Source organism: Episyrphus balteatus, chromosome 2 (assembly GCF_945859705.1).
Source record: "Episyrphus balteatus chromosome 2, idEpiBalt1.1, whole genome shotgun sequence".
Classification (NCBI taxonomy): Eukaryota; Metazoa; Arthropoda; class Insecta; order Diptera; family Syrphidae; genus Episyrphus; species Episyrphus balteatus.
Window position 1 is genome coordinate 79,834,990 of NC_079135.1, and position 26,132 is coordinate 79,861,121.

General features: G+C 29.9%; 1 protein-coding gene across 3 annotated transcripts in view; it reads left to right on the forward strand.

The window, feature by feature from the left end:
* Positions 1-212: 212 nt before the first annotated feature.
* Positions 213-26,132, forward strand: part of LOC129909918 (partitioning defective 3 homolog B) — a 103,204-nt gene continuing 77,284 nt past the window's right edge. The window contains exon 1 of one of the 3 annotated variants that reach the window (XM_055987086.1): positions 213-1,476. In XM_055987086.1, the coding sequence (XP_055843061.1) occupies positions 1,357-1,476 (120 nt within the window). In that variant the 5' untranslated portion in view covers positions 213-1,356. The remainder of the gene's footprint in view (positions 1,477-26,132) is intronic. The other 2 variants (XM_055987087.1, XM_055987085.1) reach the window with 2 other exon arrangements.

The following is a 26,132-nucleotide window of genomic DNA, read 5'->3' on the forward strand; positions in this document are numbered from 1 at the left end:
CCATCAGTTAAATAAAATGCCATCCCAGTCCAGTTACTTTTTAAAACTGAACGAACAACCAACTATCGTTAAATAAACAAAACTTGTTTTCAAAAAAAAAATACAACTTCCCCTCTGTCATTCAATACAGGTTTCCCCTTCAACGAAAGGTGGTTTTTCATTTACTTTATATGTGTGTGTGAGAGTTGAATTCGTTTTGTATGAAAAAATTTCAATTTCAAATGTAAACGAGTTGTTGACGAGAACGCGTGTGTAATCAAATCGGTGTGTGTTGCGCGTACATTACCTGTTTTTATTTTAATTCAAAACTCTTCTTTCAATTACATTATAATTGTATTTATTGCACAACAACAAACCAAACAACGAAAAAAATGTGCATAACAATTCGATACGAGTAACTTTGTTAAACATTTGCCACTATTTTGTGGCAAAAAAGTGCAATAAAACAAAGTTTTAAATTGAAACTACTACGATCACTCGTCTCATCTACCATCTCAACCATCATCATCAACACCTGAGGAATTTTTTCAACAACACATTTCGGAAGCAGTTCCAGCAGCGCAGCACCCGGCCAAAGCACTTCAACAGAAAAAAAAAAAGATAAAACAAAAAAACAACAAAGCAAGTTAAAACATTTTTTTACTTGTTTGTGTGATTCATTTTTGTGTCGGTATTTTTCTTACTAAACGAAAGAAAGAATTGAATTATATGTGTTTGTGTATTTTAAACATGTTTCTATTGCATATATCCTGTAAAATATAGAAAAACAAAGTTTCTCAATAAAAAAAAAACCCAACGTTCATCTCTCTGAGTGCATTTATTATTTTTGTTGTTGTTGTGAACATAAAATCTACTCTACTTGCTGGGTTTTTTTTTTTCTATGTTGCTAGCATAACAACGGTCGTCCGGAACACAAGGTGCTGCATAAACAAAGGAAATTTAATTGATCTACTACTACTCGCTCTGTTGGCTCGTTCAGTTTGAATAGTTCCTTCCTGTAGTTCCCCTTTACTCTATCTCTGTCGCGCACCCTATTTTAGGATTTTTTTCAAACGGACATCTGTCAAGTGGGTCCTTGTTTTTTTTTACATAATTTCTGCGTGTTTGGTTGCTTCGTCCTTAATCTTTATCAACATTGCGGTGCAATGTTCTTGAATGATCTATGTGTATTTTTTTTTCTCTATAAACATGTTGCTAATGGATTAGATTCATAACTTTTTTATAAAGGAATAAAATTTAAATAAAATTAAAAGTGCTTGTTTGTATTTTTTTTTTGTACAAGTTGAAAAATTAAGTCAGTTTTTTTTTGGTGTTCTCTCACAAAATTTATTGAAAACCAAGTAGATACATAATAAAATGAAGGTTACGGTTTGTTTTGGTTCGGTGCGCATCGTTGTACCATGTGGAAGTGGTGACTTGCTGGTAAAGGATTTAATTCATGAAGCAACTAGACGTTATAAAAAAGCTGTTGGCAAGGTAAGTTTTGTTTTGTTTGAAATTTTTGTAATTATGAGTTGGAAAAATACATAACTAGCTAGTGTTTATTTTCTTACGTAAGACTACTTTCTGAAACTTTATGGATTTTTATGGATTTTTATCATTTAGTTCAAAGTTTAATAAAAAGACTCTCATTCATACACAATTCTATGGCTGAAGTTTATTTTTTTAATCACTTTTTAAAAAACGTCTTCTCATATAGTCCCGATTCACAGAAGAATAAATAATCTACACATTCAAATGGTTAATGCATTGGCCTCAGCAACTCATCAAAGAACCTTGGGATTTCTAATTCAATGCAAGGAACAAAGTAGCAGCAGAAAATTAACCACACCTTAAGCGATTAACATAAGTCCTCGAGTTAAAAAAAAAATGCAATTTCTAGGTATTTATCGATAAATTGCATTTTATTGAGGTCACCCTTGATTTGGCCTTATTAAAAATTACCATTATCGACTTTCAGAAAGGAAAAAAGGATTCTTTTCAGATTGATAGAAACCTTTTTGATAAAATCTTATAACTTTAAACGAGCTAAAATTGTTTATTATATATTAGGGTGGGTTAAAAAAAATCGAAATTCGTTTTTTTGATTTGGTACGTCGAAAACTCGATTGCTAGACACCTCTAGAATATACTCACCAAATATGAGCTCTTTATCTTAATGGGAAGGTCCTTCGCTTTTCAATTTTCCATTTTTACATCAAGCTTCTACTAAAAAAAATATTTTTTTTATTAATTGAATTTTTAGCCAATTTTTTTTACATATTCTTGTAGAAAATTGAACGCTCTACAAAAAAGGTTAAATACACTTTTTTGAATCATCTAACCGTTTAGTAGATATTTGAGGTCCAAAAATCGAGAAAATCTTTAAAAATTCGTTTTTTGTTCTTAATTTTGTAACAAATTGAAAAATTATAATAATCAAACGCGCATGACATATTCTTGTAGGAAACAGATTGCTCCACAAAAAAGGTCTTATTAACTTTTTTTTATTAATCTAACCATTTAAAAGATATTCGAGGTCAAAGTAAAACAAAAATATAAAAACTTTTTTTACTTTTCAAAATTTTCTAATTCACTGAAAAGTCATTATTATTAAATAAGTAAGATGGATTATTGTAGGGGCTTAAATGTTCTACAAAAAAGTCCTTGGCATCAAATTGGTTGCTTTAACCGTTTAGAAGATATTCGCATCCAAACCAATGCCCACTGATTTCAATAGTTTTCTTATGGTCCCTATGCATTGCGACTTGGATGCGAATATCTTCTAAACGGTTAAAACAACCAATTTGAGGCCAAGGACTTTTTTTGTAGAACATTTAAGCCCTTACAATAATCCATCTTACTAATTTAAAAATAATGACTTTTCAGTGAATTAGAAAATTTTGAAAAGTAAAAAAAGTTTTTATATTTTTGTTTAACTTTGACGTCGAATATCTTTCAAATGGTTAGATTAATAAAAAAAAGTTAATAAGATCTTTTTTGTAGAGAAATCTGTTTCCTACAAGAATATGTCATACGCGTTTGATTATTATAATTTTTCAATTTGTTACAAAATTAAGAACAAAAAACGAATTTGTAAAGATTTTCTCAATTTTTGGACCTCAAATATCTACTAAACGGTTAGATAATTCAAAAAAGTGTATTTAACCTTATTTGTAAAGCGTTCAATTTTCTACAAGAATATGTAAAAAAAATTGGCTAAAAATTCAATTAATAAAAAAAATATTTTTTTTTTAGTAGAAGCTTGATGTAAAAATGGAAAATTGAAAAGCGGAGGACCTTCCCATTAAGATAAAGAGCTCATATTTGGTGAGTATATTCTAGAGGTGTCTAGCAATCGAGTTTTCGAAGTACCAAATCAAAAACACGAATTTTCATTTTTTTTGACCCACCCTAATATTTATATTATATTTATATAAAATTGGAATCTCGCAAACGGCTCTAAAGATTTCGATGAAATTTTCAGGGTTTGTTCATCTAAGCGAGTAAAAAGTCTTGGAAGTACTTTTGGCAAATCCGCCCACTGCCATGCCCACTTTTCAATCATATCAATTTTTTTGTTAGCAACTTTAAAGAATTCGGTGAAATATTGAGGGTTTGGCCCTCTAGGTGAATAAAATATTTTGGAAGTACTTTTAGAAATAACCGCCCACAGCCACGCCTATTTTTCTCACATATAGTAAGTTTTTTGGTAATTGCCTTAAAGATTTCGATGAAATTTTAAGGGGTTTTTCCTCTAGGCAAATATACAACATTTTAGAAGTATTTTCTCATTTATTAGTTTCTTTCGCGAAGACAGATTCAACGATTTTAGGGATGGTTCCTTTTTTTAAGCATTGTTCTTTTACAATAACTAAACAACATTCTTTAGATCTTGACTTTTTTGATCATGTATTGAAACTTTTAAGTAATTTGTTAATTAGGTATCACATTATTTTTGTTTTACGTCTTTTTTTGTTTTGTTTTAATGCGGCTATTGTTAACGTTTAAGAATTAAAGATCTCACAACAAGCCACACCAATGACCTAATGACAATCTCATAAGATATATGTAAGTAAAAAAAGAAAGAAGTAAAGCATCCACTGATGCAGAATAAAACAGAGAGGGGGATAAAAAATTGTATTTCTTCATACTAAGCTTTGCCGACAAGGCTAAACTTGAAAAAAAGATAATGCAGATTCCTGTAACCCTTCTATCCATTGTATGTATACTCAAACGTAAATAAACTGGATTATAAAGTGGGAATGTGGTGCTTTGTAACCCGCGAAAAAACTGGTCACTGCAAACTCAAACCCACTCCAAAAAATTTCTGTTTGCATTTGACTTTTTTCACTGAAAGTTATAACATTTAAAGATACCGAGCAAAGCTCGGTCACCCAGGTACTAGGTATTAATAAATGTACAAACAATGTAAGTAAATATTTTAGAAGAGGAGTCATAATACAATTCCTAAATTTAATGTTTGCCAAAAGAATAACCAAAAATGACCATAAACAAACTGGCATCGATTAAAATGAGACTTTTATGACTGGAAAGGGCATCAGTAAAAAAAAAAACTGTTTTTTAAACTCGCTAAAGACGATTTTTAACATAGATGTTGTTGAAATTTCTTCTTAGTTTTTGTTTAGGAAAGATGTTGAAAGGTTTTAATTCCAGAATAAAATTCAAGATAGTTCGGGTAGTGCGTAGGTTATAAGACGATTCGACGAAGGATAACATAAGTGTGCGTTAAATAAGCATAACCTTCCAGGGTTAATTTGAAACTTAATTTGATTTTTCTTTCACGATACGAAAAAGTTGAGTTGAAAACGTTTAATTGTTGCCTTTTGACCTCAAAATACACTTGAAAACTCTACTAGGGTCTGCATGAATTTTAAATCTTATATAGCCAAATTAAAGACCCATTCAAGATATCAATCTTTTAATGTAATCAACCATATCCACATAGCTACCTATATTTAAGCCATAACCATGAATGCGCAAAGCGCAACTTAAATTTTTTGACTTTGCTTCCTTCATTTGTAAATAATTCGCCAATCTCCAATAACTATAATCAATAACTTAAAAATTTCCAAAAGTTTAGTCAGAATAATATCCCTATTAATGTTTGCAATCGGTAAATGTTAGATTCGTTCAGAATCCCTCTTGGCGTGAGGGGGACCATTATGTCCTATTTCCCATGAGTAGGAAGCTTCGTATATTCTATTGAAACTTAAAAATGAGTTTGGAAATGAAGCAAGTCGATGCTTCACAATTAAAGGATATCAATGACAACACATTAGACAGTGAAAAAATACACATCAATTTGGATCACGGGCTAAGCCAATTCTAAAAACTTTGTAAAGCCCATTACATGATAAAGGATTGGTAAAAAGAAAACAGATCGCCTAATATCTGATTCTGAAAATCCATTTTTTGTTGATCTCATGGTCCCGTTTTGTCTGATTAATTCATAATGTTTTTGTATCCGTCAGTGAAAATTTGTTGCTTACGTAAGTTTTTTTTTTGACCAATTAAAATATGTAAGAACAAACGGAACGAACAATAACAATTGCATTTGAAGCTTGATGGATTAATACATAATTGATGACAAAACTTCTTAAACAGTAATTGCAGATCATTAAACCATCAGGTTGAAATATATTATACCTATTCAAAATTTTAACTTGAATATTTTTAACATACTCTTTCCCTGAATGAAACGAAAACTATGATAAAGTTAACTAAAATGAATCGTATATCTCTTCAGGTTTCAGTTATTTAGTGCGAAATTTTGAAATTTCTCCTTGCAAGTGTTCTACTTTCCTGATTTCTATAGTCTAAACATGTCAATTTGCTTAAAAGACCTTGTTAGAACAAAAACTTAAAAATGTATTTATTAAAATCAAATTTTTTCTATAAGTTTTACTGAACTTTAATATTACGGCTATTTGAATAATATTAAAATTGTTTTTAAGCAAAACTTCATCGAGTAAAGCGTTCATAAGAAAGTCCATAGGTAGCTAAAAAATTATTGTACGTATTTTTTTTTTAAACTAAAGGTGTTTTAACTAACAAAGCTTTACCAGAATGTTATGTTGTTGTTTGTTATGAACCGTTTTTGTTTCCGAATTTGTATTAATTGGTATATTTGCTTTGTATAGAATTTCAAAAAAAAATCTATAAAAAGTCTCTAAAAATGTTACACTTTTACAATTTTGAAATAAATCGATCGTTTACTTTACTTTAAAGCAACGAAATTACGAATTTCATTTACAAGATCTTATTTAAATTTAAATTCTTCCTTATTAAATTTAAACAAACTCAGTTAATATTTCTCTTTCTCAAAAAATACATAGGTAAGCGACAATTAATAGGATTATAACTTTTTTTGATATTCAAAAGTCGTACTACCTAATCTTATTTTGACGCAGATAAAGTTATAATCTTGTTCTTTAATTTTTATTAATTTTATTAAACAAAAAATCCATTTTAACATGCTTTTCTAAATTGAATTTGTGGAAATAATGGGCGTTTATCAAGTGTTTTTCTTATCATTAATTTCGTCACAACCAATATTGTAACTGATATCACATCATTGATAACAAAAAACTAAGCATAAGCTTTACTTTCTACAATAAAATCAGGTCATTCATTCTATATGATAAGCAGGTGCATTATTGGTGGGTGGATTTATACTTACTTCATCATGTGCCTTTTTATCTATAATACTTGTTTACACATTCTAACTGGGTGTTGTATTTTTCCTTTCAAAAAGAGTTTCCCTTTTATTTAACACTTTTTGTTTTTAATTTCACGCATATTGAAATTCATTACTTTACATAAATTAGTTTATTAAGTGAAGAGTAATTCACTTAAAATATATACCTACTGAACGTGTTTAACTTGAAAACAAGTAGCATGTTTAATTATTTATTATTATTATTGGTTTGCCATTTTTCATGTTGTGACTATACGACTTCAATAATGATTTTCAGTCAGTTTCCAATGATGTAGCCATAAAGTCATAATGTGTATAGTCAAGTTCCATGGAATTTGAACAACTCTTTTCAATCGAAGACTTTTCAATGCGGATTTACGGTGCTCGAAACATGTTAATTGCAAAAATATTATACGTGTTCATGGTGCATGGTAGATGAATTTTTAAGTACACGCTTTTGTTTTTTTTTTTTTTTCTCTCCCTTGTTTTGTTTTATAAAACAAACAACCGTTAAATGGAAACGAAATTTTGCAAAAATATAGTTTAGCATTACTATTTTGTTTTTCATTTTTGTTTTATCTTGGTTAAATAAGTTTTCCTAAGAACTCACGTAAAAATGCAACAAATATCCTGGGTATTTATTATCCCATGTTAAGGGTGATTTATGTGCAGAATTTTTAAATGCATAAAATTTTCCTGTTTTCAGTTAAACGTTGTCACGCTTGTTAAAACAAATACTCTTGTTACCATTGAATCCGAACTTGAAAGTGAAGTCAGTTATTCTTCCTAGAAATGTAATCAAATTTAAATAAAATATTGAAAAGGTTTCTGTATTTGAGTTTTAGAAACGCAAAATATTAAAACAAATTTTGTTTACAGGGAATTCCTGGTATACATTTAATACAAAACATGTATTCAATACAATATTAGCAAACTATTTGAGTTCACTTTGTTCATTTATACGAAAATGATAAAATACTATGCAAACTTCATTTCGTTTTTAAAAGCAAATTTTTAATTTTTATAAAATAATTGCTTTGCAGTATTCAGGACAAAGTTAGAGATGTCATCTGGTCCTTTTGATTTATTTTTACAAACAATTTTGCTTCTATAAAGCTTTACACAAGCAACTATAGCACCTGTAAAGCTTTATAGAAGCAAAATTCTTTGCCGCCGGGTACAAATGGGTTAAGTCATAATTGATAGTTTGAGCTAATCGATGAACTTTTGAGCATTGATCCTCTTATTTTTATAGAAAAGAGTTGTTCTAAATTTATGTTTTTGATACCAAATAAAAGAGAAAAAAGAAATTATTCTTATTTCATCGAAACCCGGAAAGTGCAATTTAGTGACTTAACCCCTTTGTACCCGGCGGCAAAGAATTGTTAGTCGGGTTTATAGAATGTCCTTAATTTCAACCTGAGTTATAAGCTCAAAGTTGTCTGTGGGATCGCTGTCGAGATTGTTTACGCTGAATTACTTGGTCTCACTGATTGTTTGGGTGCGTTGTACTAAAATGTTGAATTTGTCCAAAAAGTCAGGGTCCAAAAGCGCTTCGCTTTGATTTATCTTCTCTAGTTGTTACTTCACCATGCGTTCTGATGACGATTGTCATAGTAGGCTTATTTCTGATGGCATAATTGTTGGCAGAGGACTTTAAGATTTAGACTGCCTTATAGCTGGTCAAGATTATGTAGAGTTTCAATACCACTAGGTGTCGCATACAAATTTTGGAGTAATATCTGGTTTCTTACAAAAACTTATGAGATACAGACAACCGTAAAAAGTTGTTTGAAACATTAAGGACTTGAGAAAATGGTTTCATAACTGTGATCGGACTTGATACGAGATGCAATTTTCAACACTCACATTTTCGTTTAAGTCGAAATGTTTTTCTGATATGAAAATGGATTTGAATGTACTTATAATTATGATTCAAGTCTAATGTAAATCAAAAGTCATGAAAATTAAAGGATACTTAACCTCCGCTTACCGGTTGAAATCGGTGAATTAATATTGAAGTTGTAAAAGCACGTGTTATCTATGCGTCACACCTCCCAGGACATAATCTTTAAATTGGTTATAAACAAAAATTATGACAATGTTCTCAAAGTATGTCACTACAGCATCCAGACAGCTAAGAAAACTTTCCAAAGATTTGCCAATTTAAATCTAGAACTTTGATAAAGAGTGTGAAAAAAAATTCAATGAAAAAAAAAAAAAACATAAAAAACTAAAAATTCCCAACAATTTAAAGTCGTTACCATTTTAACTGGTTCCATGTGGTTTGCATGACTGTTTTTTTATTTTTTTTTTATAATAACTGGTTTTTTGTTTTGACATTATTTGCAGACATGAGCAATTGTTGGCATTGCCTTAACTTAACTGCTTTGCTCGTACATTATCTATATGTTTATATGCATGCACCTACCTTCTTCGTGTAACCGTTTCATTGAGATTTTTCTGTGTAATTTACAGTGGGGTAGAATTTATAAAGGTGAATGAATCAAAATAAATAATTAACAAAAATTTTAACGAGTTTAATTAATTTTACGTTTAAAATCTTGTGGGCGTCCGGAAGCTTTGACAAGTATCCAGAAGTCTTCAGAATCTGTTTTGTATGGTACGAGTCACAGAAATGGGACTTCTGCTGAAAAAAAGTTATGTTATTTCCAATCAGATTCGACTCCAACGATTTTAATGTAGTTTTTTGAGTAGATTTGTTACTTTAAGAGAGTAAAAACTTTTAGATAATCAACTCAAATTTTTGAATGTTAATGTGGGGGTTAAACGCTTTATTTTTGTTAGTTAAGAAGAGAAAAATTAACTAAAATCCTGAAATTCAGTTTTTGGGCCGCTCGCGTTAATCATTCCCTCCAATTTTACCTGCTTTGAAATTATTTTTGATTTCTTTTGGTAATAGCGTTAGGTTTCCAACATTTTATGTCTTGGTTATAGATGTTTAAAGCTAAAACCGAAAACACAAACTGAACTGAAGTGCAAACATAACATGTATAAGAGTTAATAGTCGTTTATTAAATTCAATTTATTTTACGTTTTGTCCCACTGTTAAATGGCGTGGTGTGATATGTGTACCGGAACTTGAGAACACAATTCTTCCACTCGTCGCATATCATGTTTTATTCTGCAAGAAAGTCTTTCTTTTATTTTTAATGTTTTGTTTTTTTATTTGTTATTTTCAGACGAAAAAAATGATAACTGGTTTGTTTAAAAATTCTTATTATGCAATAGAAATAATAATAAATTGTCAAACATTTAAACTTGCAACTATCTATTTAGACATTGATAGTCTTTTTTTTTTATTGTGTCTAGAAGGAACTTCAAGTATCCAAGTTTATAATTTATATAGGTATACCAGCCATTAAGTTTTTTAAAAACGTGTGTAGATTTAGTCTTGAATTAGCAAGCAATCGATTTGCTGAAAATCAATACAAAATTATGTCACACACTGTTGTTAGTGTCCCTCAATTCTTTGGATTTCGTAAATCAGTTTCGTAAAGAACTTTATTTATGGCAAGTTGCTTGGTTGGCAATATAGGGGTATGTTTTTTTTGTTTCATTTTATTCTTTCTTTGGACACTTCTACTTTCATATAGAATCTATAAAATAATAACACATGTTTAGGGAATAGAACTTTTTTGGCTTTCCCAATTGTTTGCATATAAGTTTAATAAATTTTTAGGGTCCTGAATCTGAATTTGGAATCACAAATAGAAGGAATATCACTTTAAGTTTTTGAGAAACTGTCTCATAAGTCTCCAAACTAAATTTTACGTTGGCAACACTCGTCAATTAAAGGAATAGTCTAGTCAAATAAGAAATCAACTTCGGAATGGATGCTAATAGGCTTAAAGTTATGTTATGTATATCTTTATTAGGACATTCAATAACTTATCTCAAAATTCCATATCAGCAAGTTGAACTGGAAGGTGCAGGTTGAAAAAATTAAACTGCAACCATGAAAGCAAAGGTCTTTCAACTACCTAGGAAAGTTGTGTGGTTCATTTAAAAAAAATACAGTGCAATATTTTTCTTCAAAAGTAACTATACTCCAGTCAAAGCGTCGGAAAAAAGGGCCTCACCTTGCGCAGAGAGGCACTGTCTGTTTTTATTTCATGGATCGATGGGGGTATATTTAAAAGGCTTAAACCCAATTTCTCACCACCTGATCATTCTTTTTAGCGGAGTTATTCACAAAAATGCATTTTTTGGGATATTTTACTTCTAAGCTAATATCTTTGCTCCAGATTGTCGTAGACCAAAAAATGAACATACATTCTCTTCCTTATAATATTTTCTATCGTTGTATGTAATTTCATTGTATTTGAGTGAGTAAATATAAAATGGCAGCCATTTAAAGTCAAATTCTTGTTGTTAAAAAACACATTTTTGTCATTATTTCGAAAAAAGCTTATATCATGATTGACATTTTTCTAACCTATTTTGTAGCCCTGTTCATGACCTGCATTTTAAAGAAAAAATGAGCTCTTTATCACCAAAGATGGCCGAGCTATTGATAAATGAACGCATGCAAAACCGGTGCGAAAACACCCAAAAATATCGTTTTTTGGGAATAACTCGACTTCAGAATGTCCTACGGCAAAAAATAAAGCAATGAATTGTTCGTTACAACATTTTCTATCAATTTAGTGCACAATCTTTCTGTTGAAACAAATAAAAAATAAGTAATATTAAGTCAAAGTCGTTTTTTTGTTTAGCAAACTCTTGCCTTATTTTTTTGCAAACGGTGCGAGTATTGGCTAAAAATTTAGAAAAATGTCAATCATGATATAAGCTTTTTTCGAAATAATGACAAAAATGTGTTTTTTAACAACAAGAATTTGACTTTAAATGGCTGCCATTTTATATTTACTCACTCAAATACAATGAAATTACATACAACGATAGAAAATATTATAAGGAAGAGAATGTATGTTCATTTTTTGGTCTACGACAATCTGGAGCAAAGATATTAGCTTAGAAGTAAAATATCCCAAAAAATGCATTTTTGTGAATAACTCCGCTAAAAAGAATGATCAGGTGGTGAGAAATTGGGTTTAAGCCTTTTAAATATACCCCCATCGATCCATGAAATAAAAACAGACAGTGCCTCTCATCGCAAGGTCAAATGACGCTTTGACTGGAGTACTACAAAAGTAAACTGTTTTTACTTCAGAAGCCAACAGGCCATTATCATAGTCATATTTTAAACTCAGTCGCAGGCCTTAGAAACCGGCTGATCATAATAAAAATATATAAATGATCTGTAAAAAATCAGCCAGAACCTCATTCTTAAAATTTGGTATTGTAAAAGGCGCCTGCTTGATGCAAAACAAATTATTTTTAACCATTAAACTATTGATGTTTGAAAAACGGCGTCAATTTTATAGAAATTCTCAGGCAATATTTATCAAAACACCTATTTATAATTTTTCTCGCGCATTTAAAACCGCCTTAAACTTCATGTAAGTCAATCAAAATAACTTCTAAAGAAAAATAAGTACTGGTAAGTAGCTGAGCTCAACATTCTTATGCGATTAAACTGAAATAAATAACATTCTATACTACCCACTAATTAGTATTCAAGATTGTGTTAAGCAAGCACATTAAAATATGCCTGGTAGCTGCAGGACATGTACGCCCCCGCTTGAAACTTATCCGTCACAGTCATTCAGAACGAATTTGTTGTTTAGAGTTCAGACTTCAGATTCTCGTGGGCCAAACACAAGGCAAAGCACCTTTCTGATGGAATGAGGTAATCTTATGCGCAGTTTATCGTAAATGCATGCACTCTGTGTGCTGTGCTGCAACATGATAGAAGTCATTTAAATTGATAGAAGGTTTTACACTTCCCAGTTTGTTGGGTCTTGCTTATAGGGTTAAGTGTGTTTGTGCGATATGCAAAGCTCAGCTCAGAAATGTGACAAGTTTTTCTTTATCAGAAATGACTCATCGAAAAGTACATTGACGTTACTTATACCTATAATACAAATTCATTATTTACATAAATATTACAAAAAAAAAAGATACAAAAATGTATATGGGTGGAGTTTTTATTGAAAATTCAACAAATTTGAATATATACGAGTCGAGTATATGTACAATTAAATCAGATCATTTGTCAGACTTTGGAGAAAATCTCTCTTAAGCTGTATAAATTAATTTTGATTGATAAGAGTATTTATAGCTTTGTAGTTGGATGTGTCATGTTATCAGAGAAGTGAATCAATAGAAAAGGTGATGTGTTTGCTATGCGGAGGTAAAAGAAATTGAAATTGTCATTTCAATTTTGGAAGCCGCTATGAGTTTTTACATGAATATTAAGTTTGTTTGAAATTTCTTGGAATATTTTTGTTTTTAGAAACAAAAAATAAACAGGCAAACAATCTGATATGGAAAGAAATTGACGAAAAATATTTGATGAATACCGGAAATGATGATTGTACCTACAAAAGTTGTAAAAAAGATCAACATTTTAATAGATGCGTTAAAAAAAGATAACGATGAGTAATGTTTCGGTAGAAATTTGTAAATTATTAACTATTTAATGTATGCGTTACGTCACACATTGGTGCATTTTATAAATTTCAGTGTCAAAAATTGTTTTCGTGTCAATTTCTTAAGAACATTTTTCACATCTAAGGTCAACCCACAAAGATATCGAGGTGGAATCAAAGTTTTTTTTTTCAAGGACAAACTTAGTTACTGATTTTTACGTCAAATTTTCCTTTAGAGCTCCTGCACGCCAAAAAGTTTTTATCGGCCGATAGTTTAGGCGGTTTGGAGTAAGTGCGCACACTAGACACATTATTGCCGGTTTTAATCAAACGATCAAACATTTATTTGAAAGAGCTAAATCCACACTACCTACCTAGAAAACATAATCGGGTTATATAATTTTAACAAAATAAGTTACGTAGTTTCTTATTTTCAGAATGTTGCACACTCGATCTTCAGAAAAGTAAAGATACAGAATTTGGGAAATTTGAATTTTCAAATCCAGAAATATTAACCAAATTTTTAAAAGCAAAATAATTGGCTTTGCAGAATTACTGAGGTATTTAATAACTCTGAAAACCCAAAACTTTGCTTTTCAAAATGGAATTTTGAAAAACAGATGTGAATGAGTATTTCGAGCCCTTCCCGTCAAATTATCGTAAGCGACATGGGCACTTACGATGTCTTTGTTTTTAGACTTGTTGGATACAATTTTGATGTAAATATATTTTTGAACAATTGTTGATTACATTAACACAAAAAAAGTTATATCTTATTTGTTCCTACTGTTGGAAAAATACATTTAAATGTTGTCCTTAATTTAAAATTTAATTTGGCGCTTAAGATTATTTTGCGGGAAGGGGTCGATTTAACTATTTTATGAGTATTCATTTTCAATAATAAAATATCAAAACACTTTAGAAAATAGTACTTTAAAAAAAAGATTTTTTAATCAAAGTCAAAGGGGAAAAAATAAATAAAATTGAACTGGGAAGCTTTTAAATCATGAAAGATTTAAAAAAAACTACAAATCGCAATGATTAATTAAAAAAAAGATAAAAGAAATTCATACCGTTTCCAAAGAAAGATATGGGAAAATTTTACTAAAATCAAACCCGTTGATCAATTGAGGAAAATTGTCTACCATAGCTGCAGTATACCAATTTCAGTTTAACCTTTTCTCGATTACCTAAGAAATCAACTAGAAGAAAACTATTTTTCTCCACCCAATTGGTTGAGATTTAGTGATAAATGCATAAATGCACAATTTTCCTTCATTTGAAAAAAAAAAACAAAAATTCAACGGATCAAGAATGAATATGTGCTCACATCTTCTGCAAGAATTTACAATGTAAGTGATTTAATTTTCTGTAATGTTTGAATGGCTATTCTCGGTGTGTTAATTATATTTTTTTGAATTCCTTACAACCCATTTACAGTTACAAAAACTCTTCCCACCAACGCGAAGCTAAGTAAAATAATTATTTTAAAAGAAATTAAATTACTTTAACTTTTTCTTTGAACAAATTCCCCATCAATAAGGGTAACACCTTACAAAAAAGTCGGATAGTCAAATTGAAAATCGCGTGTGTTTGGCTACTAAAACCATGGAACCTCTATCTTTATATTATAACTAAGAATATAGGGTACCCAAATACATACACATAAATGGAACATTGCAATTTGCAATTCCTCATTTACTTGTGTATTTTTATCTTCTCCTCGTGTTCTACATAAAGAAGACATTGATTGTTTACCTATTGTCATGGTTACACTTTTATATGTCCATAAACAAAACCAAAACAAAAAATATCAAAAGCATTTTCCATACCTTTATCTTTGCAAAAATAAAACCGACATGAGTCATTTAAATGTCGCATGCGAAGCGTTTACAATATTTCGCAATACTTCTTCCAAAAAAAGTAAACATTTAGTCTTACTTCCTGTTTATGAATGAGGAATGAAAATAAAAAAAAAAAAAAATAAACGAAAAAAAAAAAAAAAAAACATGATTAACATAACATCTGAACGTGTATAACCTATAAAAACCTTTTGGTAAGATGTCAAATAAAATAGTTCAACGACTTTGACAATGGGTTTGTTACAATCCTCTGCAGTCAGAGTGGCAATTTATTTATGTATGTTTTATCAAAAATTTGTTATAAGTTAGAAAGGAATTAAATTAAATTTGCCATATTTAGTTTCTGAACTGTCATCGAACTAAATAGATTATTTTAAATTCATAACACACTTTTCTGTGTTATTATTGGGGTTACCATATTTCGAAAGCCTGACGGTTATTTTTATATTTTAACTCATAGTCATTTTTTATTCTTTTACTTTGAAAAAAAAAAAAATGAAGATATTGAATTAAGAACTGACAACATTAAAGTTCAATAATTGTTTAAGGCCCAATTTATTCACACTCCATTTAATTTAAAATCTCCATTAACAACAAGAAATTTTAAAATTTGATTGCGACAGATTTTTAATTTAATGGCTACTTTAAATATGATGGAGAGTGAATAAACTGGGACTAAGTGATTTTTTTCTCAAATATGTCAAAAAATGATTTGGAATGTTTTTTTTTTTAATTTCTGAGAGAATTTTCTGCATTTTTTAATGTTTTAAAGATTCCTGTTACATTGGTATCAAAAGTTACAAAATATTATATTAGTAATCAAAAATTTGATAAAAATAAATTTGAAATCAATGAACGGTAACCCTAAGTATGATGTGATCGAACCTTATGCACGTTTTCTATATAGGGTGCAGCTATACCAGCCACCCAATCAATTTCAAAACACCTGGATAAACAAAGGTAAGGTAAAAATGAATCATATTACATGAGAGATATTCCCACAAATAGTTTTCGTAGAAAAAAATGCAACCAACGGCAACGGTCGGTGGTAAAATGTAAGTCCAATTAATATGGAGAATAATATTTTTATATTTCTCAAGAAAAAAAAAAAAAAATAATATCCTATCCTCTTCATATAAAATAAATGGGTTGATGGTAGATAAATTATGCATGGATGAGTTTAGGGGAAATCACAGGTGGATTTTATTTTTTTGAAATTTCATATATGAATTCCTAACAGAAATTGTTACAACATAGTAAAAGGAAGGGGTCCCGACAACAAATATTGTGTTGCATCAACCATGAACTGTTTGTAAAAAAAAAGGAGTGTTGTATGCATGTTGATAGATGGCATGCTGTATGCTTTAAATGTTGTTAGGGTCAGGATTTATATATGTACAAGAAAAAAATAAAAATAAAAACATTGCAATTGTCCTGAAGAGTCATTACTCATTACTATGAATAACACTGAAACAGGAAATATTTTGATCTCTTAATTTAGTTTTTATTTCTGATATTATGCAAGTATATGTTAAGTTTTTTCGGGTGGAGCTAAAAATTCTTTATAAATTATTTTATTTTATTGGAAGGATTAACTATATTTTCATTCCTTTTATGTTTACTTTCAATATAACAAATATTAAGCAAGTTAATTAAAGTTCAAATATGTTAAAGTTTCGGGATGTTGCAGAACTTTACCATCATAAAGTTTGTGGATTATGTGGTTTTCTCTATTAAATAGATCTTAGCTACGGCAAATGAAGAAGAATCTGATTACTTTCAACGTACTTTTTCCGAATTTAAAAAAAAATATGAGCTGGGCCAATATATTATGTGTTTTTTTAACAACAACTATAATATGCTACGCATGCAATATTTTTTACATAATAGATTTCCGATTCAAAAACAACAGCAAAATTTGGAAAATGTTGAAAAAGCGCGCTCTTTTTTATTGTTTTCAGAATTTTGTAAAACAAAATAATTATGGAAAGCAGAATATTGAGATTTGAGAAGTAGAATTTAAAATTACAGAATTTTGAAATGATAAGAATTTTGACATCGCCAGAATTTTGAACATAGCCCTGTCTAAATTAACGTTTAAAAAAGGAAAGAATACTGATTATGAAAGCCTTGTTTTGATCAATTTCATTAACGTCTACCGAAAGTCCCAGTAGACTTTTTTTTTATAAAACAGTTATTGGATAATTTTGTCTTTATTCTAAATTGAAAAATTTACTTAAATGTGATTTGTAAAGTTTTTGTCATCTATGAATTGCTGTAGGTGTAAAATCTTTCTTGCCAAATGGTTAATCATATTATCTGATTTATTTAAGACTTCTTCTTTAAAATTTGCAAATAAATAACTTTTCCATCGAAGTTCAAAATGAAGTTTTTGTATGCATGTAGATATTAAAACTCAGAATTCCAAACAGCATTCTTTTGAGCTAGTCCAACGCAATGCATATTTTTGTTTTGCCCATTGCAACATAAACATTAATTTCATGCTCTGCTGATTATTGACCGTTGGAAAAATACAAATTTTTTTTTTTCAACAGCTTGAATTCAACATAATTTCTAATCGAAGTGCAAACAATCTGCACAGCACAAAAGGAACGACGTATTACAAATAATAATTTGAAAAAAAAAAAAAAAATATGGACAGGCAAAAAACTGTCGTCATGGAGAGCCTTTGTTTGGGCTCCGACATTAACAACATCAACCCAAATGAGGTTGTGTTCTTTCAATCTATTTTCGCTGAAGGAATGAGTAATTTTTGTTTTGAATTCTGAATCATTCATCCTAAAGTCTTAACTCAGTTTACTTGCTGTTGGATCACGAAAAAAATGCTGCTTGAAGCGTGAGGTAGGGAATAAAACAAAAATTAAACCTCAATAATAACTGACCAATTTGGTACGAGGGTTAAAAAGTAAAAAAAAAAACATTGTTGTCTTTATAGCAAGACCCGACTTTGTGTGGGTGCGTTTTTTTTTTTACTTTACAACAAATTGTCTAACACAAGACAAATCGATTTTTAGGCTTTTAGCACGTTAATGCTTAAGAACGTGTTCCAGTTAGTTCTATGTAGCCATTTAATTGTTTTTCAATTAGATATTTTTTTTTGTATTGAAACACGGCACTGGTAGGTACATAATTGCGGTTTGTGAGCTCAATAAAAGAAAAGAAGAAAAACCTAAAAAAAAAATAACAGTGACACAGGTTAAATTAGTTAAACAGTAGAATAGGTAATAACAGTAACTTTTTTGAGTTTTGACACGATTTCATGGAAGAAAAATATTTGTCAAAAAAATAGGCGGGTTGAGGTATGAATATAGAAATTTCAAATTCAATACTTTGGTCACGACCCGCGACTTAATAGAAATGAGTTATAAGTTTTACCCACTGTTAAGTGCATGAAATACTTTTGTAGGCCCAGTCTTTTATTTTGACAGTTTTTAATATCAGATTATTTTTTTTTTGTTTATGCAGATAAAAAAATAATAGAATGGCATATGTACCTACAACATTAAAACCATAAAAATGATAGGAATGATAATATCGAAACTGTTTTATTTCCAGATTTTCTGCTGAGGGGTAGAATGTTTTTTTAATGTTTTTCAGAATAAAAAGCTAGTTATAAAGTTTTTACCTACTGTTTATTTGATAAGATCAAAAAATTATCGTGTATGACGCTTTAGAAGATAACTTTGACAAATAAACTTCAACAAATTTTAAAAAGAAGAAACAGTCTTTTGTAAAAGTGAGGAAATTGTTTGTTAAAAGTGTGAAATATTTGTTTGTATAAAAAAATGATCATACGTATCAACATGTATTTATGTAATAATTGATTTAGAAAGACATGTAGAACCGTATTATTTCGGAGAAAATCAGAAACAAAAGTCAGTACGGATCGCAACCTACTCTTAGATAGAATTCGAGGTATGAAGCATACAATGTCGGAAGAAATTTAAACTTAAAGTATTCCATTTCCGCGAAGACACTGGCTTCACCACAAGTGTTAAACGCAAACAATTGTAAACAATTTTAAGTTAAAAAAAAACTAAGAAAATAAAAACTGAAAGAAATGAAAATAGCACAAAATAGAATGAAACCCTTTGTTACAAGTTCCTTATACATTTCGTAAAATTGAAATGACATAGCTTAAAATTTGGTTTAAAGTTTTCATTTACATATAGGGGAAGTGGGGCAAGACCGCCTATGGGATCAAGACCGTTTTTATACTATGTTGTATGAAAAAAAAAATAAATTGGCAGGACTTGTAATATAAAATAAATGGTTTCTGGTAAGATCGATTATGTCTGTAAGTATGAGAAAAGTTATAGTAAATTTTGTGATTTTTCATCAAATCGTTTCGTGTGAAAAGAAATTTGTACTTTTTAAAATAAAATTTTTAAAAGATTTAACTTTTTCTTTTTTGTAATAAAAGTTGGGAACAAATACAAATATAGCATATGTTTTTGATTATTGCAAAAAGATGCCATATTTTAAGATAGAAATGGTTTTATTATCAACAGAAGTTGATAGGACATGGACATGGGGGCAAGACCGTTTTTTGTTAGATGTTTTTTCAAAACGTATTATCTTTTGTTCAGTATTTTTTATTTGTTTTTAATGACGAAAAACATTAAAATTAATGAATAAACACTTTATTTTAATTAAAAGATGCTTTTTATTGGTTTTTAAGACGGTTAAACACTAAAGGGGCGGTCTTTCCCCCACTTCCCCTACATATGTAATTGGGTTCCCTAATTAAGAAACCAAATAGGTTTCACTCTAATATTGAATATGTTAATTCAACATGTTCCTATCACTGTTTGACATCGAACGAAAGGATCTGTGAAATAATGTATTGAGTCTTCGAAATATCTTTTTCTAAACTGCTATAAACTTTTCAATTAGTTTATTCGGCTTATCTTCTCAGTTTTGCAAAATAAAACACAAAAAAACGAAAAAAATATCTACAAAAGTATGTTTTCAAAGTTTGGAGCTATTTTCTAAGTAACAAACCACATCGACTTCTGCAACACACTGTACAATTTTGTGTCAGCAAAAAGCTTTTTTCTACTTATCTTAGTTGTTAAATCAACTTCGCTTTGTTCCAGTGGTTAACCTTGAGACTAATTATTATTATTATTATTATTTTTTTCTATACCAATACAACAACGCCAACATTATATTAATCCTAAAAATATTCGCAATACATACATACATAGATACAAAAATCACAACCACCTGCTGCAATTTTATATTTATTCTATATTATGTTCTCTCGAATACTCCTCGTACGCCTCGTAGTCTTTCTGAAGGTGGAATTTTGCAAACAAAAATTACCTGCAAAAACCAATGAAGCTTGTAATATAAATAATTGCTAGACTGAAAACTGGGAGTGATCTCGATCAAAGTATACGGGGGTTAATAACAGTCATCGTTGGGTGATTAACATATTATTCTCAATGAACTATGTATAAAGAATGTCAAATGGCTTTAAGAAAAAAAAAATATAAAAACAAGTGTTTTTTTTTATTCTCAAGGTCTTTCGATGAGGAAAACATTCCTCCAAAGGTTGGAAAAACATAGGTAAACATTTGTCGGCATACGACGATTCACTTGGTTAGACGCACTTGAAAACAATTTCTTAAGAGTTTCAAGCTTTTTTTTTATTACTTTAAATAAATTATTGAAAAAAAAATATATTAAAATGCCGGGCTGTGGCGCATGTACTTGCTTTTATGACTATGAGAATTTAATTAATGGAGGTGTAAGTTGTTATCGTTTTTTACATTACAAGAATTGAGGGATAACATTTTGACAGAATAGATGATTTAGTTTTAAGTTGATATCAAAACAATTCGTCACCCCGTACTGGAGTGATCTAAACGACAAACAGCTAAGTTTCGAAAAAGACGTTTGTAGATCGTTTGTAAATCCAATAAAAATAAAACAAAAAACATTCAGTATAGTTTGAACAATTATAAAATTGTAGCTATTGAGTTTTAATTACCCTTTTGTTTTTAATTTAATGAGATTTACTGGGCTGAGGTTAATCTCGCTCTACAGTAGTACTTTGTATGAATTCTTGTGCCATTGCTTGACGAAAAAAGTACTTAGTGAATTTTGGAACACAAATTGAAATACAAGAGGTGAAATAATTTCGATTTGGATGTTAAGGTTTAAATGGAAAAAACAACAATAAAAAATTTTAAAATGTCTAATTGGGTGCGAAATGTGCTTCAGTGATAAAATATACTTTTAGAGCTATTCAGCCCTATTCTGCTATCCATCGGGGGGAATATATTCACCAATTGCCATTCTGCTTTTCATCGGGGGGAATCCACACTCACGTGCGTCGGTCAAATCGGTAAAGTTGTTCGGTATTCCACTATTCACGTGAATTAGGTAACTTTCTCCATACATTTGCAATCCGCATAAAAAATGTTGCGGATCTGTCACTTTTGGTTGAAAAAAATTAATTCACCATCGTTAAAATTAAGCAATATGCCGCTTTTCATAAATTTTTAAATATTTCTTAACATGTAATGGTTGTTTTTATTTTTTCGATGCAAATAAACACAAACAAAAAAAAATTTTTTTCCTTTCAATTTACTTCGTCGCCATTTTTTTTTTTTTTTAAGTTGACGTTCACGTGGACGTCATATAGAGGGATGATAATGCAGTTTACCCGATGAATAGCATAATGGCAAGGTAGAGTTAAAGTGAATCGAAATGTGGGAATCGGATCTGAGATTCACGTGAATAGCAGAATAGGGCTGATTACACTGGTCGGCAAAAAACTAAAAAAAGTAAGGAGCAAGAACTTTATAAGGTGATTTTGATTGAATTTAGTGTGCTGAATTCAAAACTGTTTACAGATTTTTTCTATCACGTCTAGTTTTTGAGCTTTACTCATCACTATTTTCGCTATAAAGCTTCAAAAACTAGACATAATTTTTAAAATTCTCGGATTAGCCGCGTTTTTAACACCCGGTGACCACGCTCAATGAAATTTGATGCGAAACGTTCGGGGTGAGTACAAAAGTACTTTCTTTTGTTAAAAACGCTAATCCGAGAATTTTAAAAATTATGTCTGTAAGAAACCGCGAAAGCCTTAAAAACTTCAAAAACTAATTTTTAATTGAGTTTTTTTTATGTTTAGTCAAAAATATATATTTTCCGTAATATGTTGCTCTTTATAAATCCAAATCAGAAGACGCAAGATGGAATTTGATTCAAAAAATCATTCATTACTTTGAAAAAAATAATCAAGATCATAAATTTCTTTTTTCAATATCTTTGAGAAAAAAAATAATTTTGAAAAAATATAAATACCTTAAGGACATGTTGATATGGCGTTTTGAGATTGCATAAGTAGTTTTACAAAAAAAAAATTAACGGTGATGTAATTCAATGTCAAATGTACCCAAAAAAAACGCGTTTTTGACCTATTAATATTCAATTATTTCAAAAACGTGACGTGCCAGTGAAATTTTGACTTCAGATTCGGACTCAGCACACAAAATTCCTCTCGAAAAGTAGGGTTTGGTTCTTGCTCTATATCCGTTGCCGACCAGTGTTATTATAATATGTCTTAATTTTTTTTAGCATAGCAGCAATTTTTACAGCCATTTTATCAATTTTCATGAATAGTTGGACAATTTTAAGAGTATACGGTTGCCATTGCCAACAATGATTTAAGGAAAACATTAAAAAATACTTGACACGTACATATATTAAAAATTAAAATATGAAAAATTCTAATTTATTTACTGATTTAAAAAACTAAATTTAAATGTATATAATATAAATAAATAAATACTTAGCTGACTTTTTAAAGTTAGCCCACTAAACTTTGCCAAATTTCATTACGTTTTGTTATGTTTAATCCTTAATCAAAAACTTAAAGGTGCTACCACCAAGGCTAGAGTTATAGCTATTTATCGGCAGCCAATCCGTTAAAAATGGAATATGCTGTGTAGACAGCAGCTTAACCCTTTCGGACCCAGCGTTACTCTCATGTAACATTTTTTTTTTAAATTTGTAAAAAATATTAAATTAAACAATTTTTTAGGTTTTGATGGCTTAATTGAAAGATAATAATGCCTAGTTACTGGATTATTACAAAAAGTTAGTTTAATATCATACCTTTAATTTTTTTTCTATCGAAAAAGTTTATAGTTTCATAAAAAGTTATTTTCTCAGTTCTCCGACTTTTTTTGGTGGTCATAGGCAGTGCATGTTACTTACATTGAACATGAGAATAACACATTAGTTTTGCTATTTATTATTTTGGAAAATAACTTTTTGCTATTCATATTTCTTAGTCGTGATGTTTTTGACCCGATAATACCGAAAAAACATTTTTTAGTATTGATTTTCATACCTTGGGTTCGAAAGGGTTAACTGAAAGTATGAAAAAATACAAAAAATACTTTTCTTCAAGATATGACCATGAAAATAATTTTTGAGGCCAAAACTCATGAAAAGCATCACTGTAAGCCGACTTTTTTTTAACTATAACTTAATTAAAGTATCAAAACTTAAGTCAGTATCATTAGAGCCTTTAAAGACTTACCCTCGATTTGCATGGACTTAATCGATTGGCATGGAATAACATTTTAACAAATCATATATAAGCATGTAAAAAGTTCGTGTTATTACTAGAATTATCAAGATTTTTAAGACAAAACACACAATATCTAATTAACTAATATCCAGGTTCATGTTAAGCTTACTGTTAGAATAGAAATGCTGTTTTTTTCTTTAAATTATTTGTGTTTTTTTTTTTTAGACTTAAGACTAATACGTTTGTTATTTATATTAAACTTTAACCTCCTACTAGGTCAGACTTAATTTTTTTTTTCTAAATTCTATGCCATTCTTCTATCTAAATCTATTGACATTCCTTGAGAGCTCAGAAAATCGAATTTATTAATAGATTTCAAACAACTTGTAACCAGTTTTTGTGTGATTTATTTTTATACAACTTATTATGCAACTTTTTTTTTTAGAAGAAATACAAAAATATTCAATAACTTAAATTGTGACCCCATTCCAAGAGTGGAACAAAGTAGAACGCAGCACACCACAACGAGAAAGTGATCAAGATCATGAAAAATCGGTTACTAATCGAGTTTTCATCAAACACCTGACTGAATTGTTTTTTTTTTTTTATATATTTTGTATTAACAATTTTTGTTTAGGTTTTTTGGTTTTTCAATTCAATATAATAATAAGGCAAAGGTAACGTGTGTTGTAATTTTTGTTTTTATGGAGAAGTGGAGATCAATGACCCAAATGAGAGTTGCATTTCGTATAGGGTTTTTAAACTTGAAAAAGAAGAGAAGAACAAGAAGTGGAAGAAAATACCATTAAAAAAATTTTTAATTGATTTTATTTGATCAAACACAATATAAAACTGGTTTATTGTTTGTGTAACAGTCAAGTCTCTCATTTTGGAAGAACTATCAGTCACTTCAAATTGTCACTTCTTCCTCTGCTTTTTGTGATTAGTAGGGTGTACTCCTCGACCATGCGGGTATAAGACCACTCGGCCAATAAGGCCACTCAGCCAATAAGGCATTATTCATAGTCCTAAAACATTTGACCACAATTTTTTATGAACAGTTTTTTATTTTATTTCAAATCTCCCTCAGCTAAGCCTTATTACCCGTTACTACCATTTGAACTTTACTTTATAAAGATCGAAACATTCTGATCACTTTTGCTAACCGGACCGATGATGATTCCATTAGTACTTCTGCAGATGGTATTTGTTTTAAGAAAACGGCCATTCCCACAGAATATAAACAAACTAAATAAACTTTTAGAGAGACTCTACTGTAATAGTTTTGTGTAAATAACGCAGGTAGAAACTATCAAGTAGTTTATAAAAGACACATACAATTTTTAATCAAAAATACCGACATTGACAAATGTATATGATTAAGTGTATAGAGTAGCTCTAGAGTTTACATGTTTCACAATAAGAAAAATTAAACTACAACAACAACAACCATTTTACATCATTATCTTCATAAACATCGAATATAAAAAATCCTCTATCATCAACGAACCGGATCCTGAATGATAGAAAATTTGAATATCTACAAAACAAAACCAAAAAAAAAAGGAACAAACAAAATTTCAAAAAAATTCAAGTCTGCAAGCTATCTCAGTGCTTCTTTTATAGATTCCATATATTATTATGAACGTTGCGCTTCTTTGAAATTCTTCAAGTGTTCCTCCTCGGCACGGTTTGGCGTTGAATTCGAATTGTCATCAATGAATGAATGGATTCTCTAAAGCTACGACGAAGTTATGCGATATTTCAATGCCTACGCACTCGAAATAATAAATGATCTTTAGCCAATGAGAATATAGTTGATGATCATCATGATGATGACTGGCATTCGCATTGCGCAGCACCATGCAGAAGAAAATAAAAGTAAAAACATGAACTTACTAATTTACTGGTAAATGAAAATAAAATTTATATTGCTGCTCTTATGGAACACTCCTTGAGAAGGACAAAAATGTAGGTATTGTATATATGTATGTACAACAAAGGAACATCTTTGACAATGAATCCTTGAAAACCAGTATGGTGGTTCTTCGTTTTTGTTGTTTGTGGACATTTAGCATTCAAGCTGTGGCCATGGACAGAGGCGGCGGAAGGGGTGTGCGGAGTGTGCCCCCGCACACGGCCCCGCGCTTGGAGGGGCCCCGCGGGCGGCAAATGAAAATGTCTCGGCAATAATATAAAATAATATAAATATAATATAAAAAAAATAATTGAAATTGCCTTGTTTCCACTCGATTTCCATAATTGGATTGAGATGGTTATATGGTTTTGCTCATAGTTACTATAGCCAGAACTGAACGAATTTGAAATACCACCACACACCAGCTTTCAAATATAAAAAGAACTATCAAAATTGTACCAATTTAAACACTTTGTTAATAACTTAAGCTATGATTACACGGTCAACGAAATGGATCAAGGCGTTGACTCTCTATCGTAAAAATTATGTCATAATC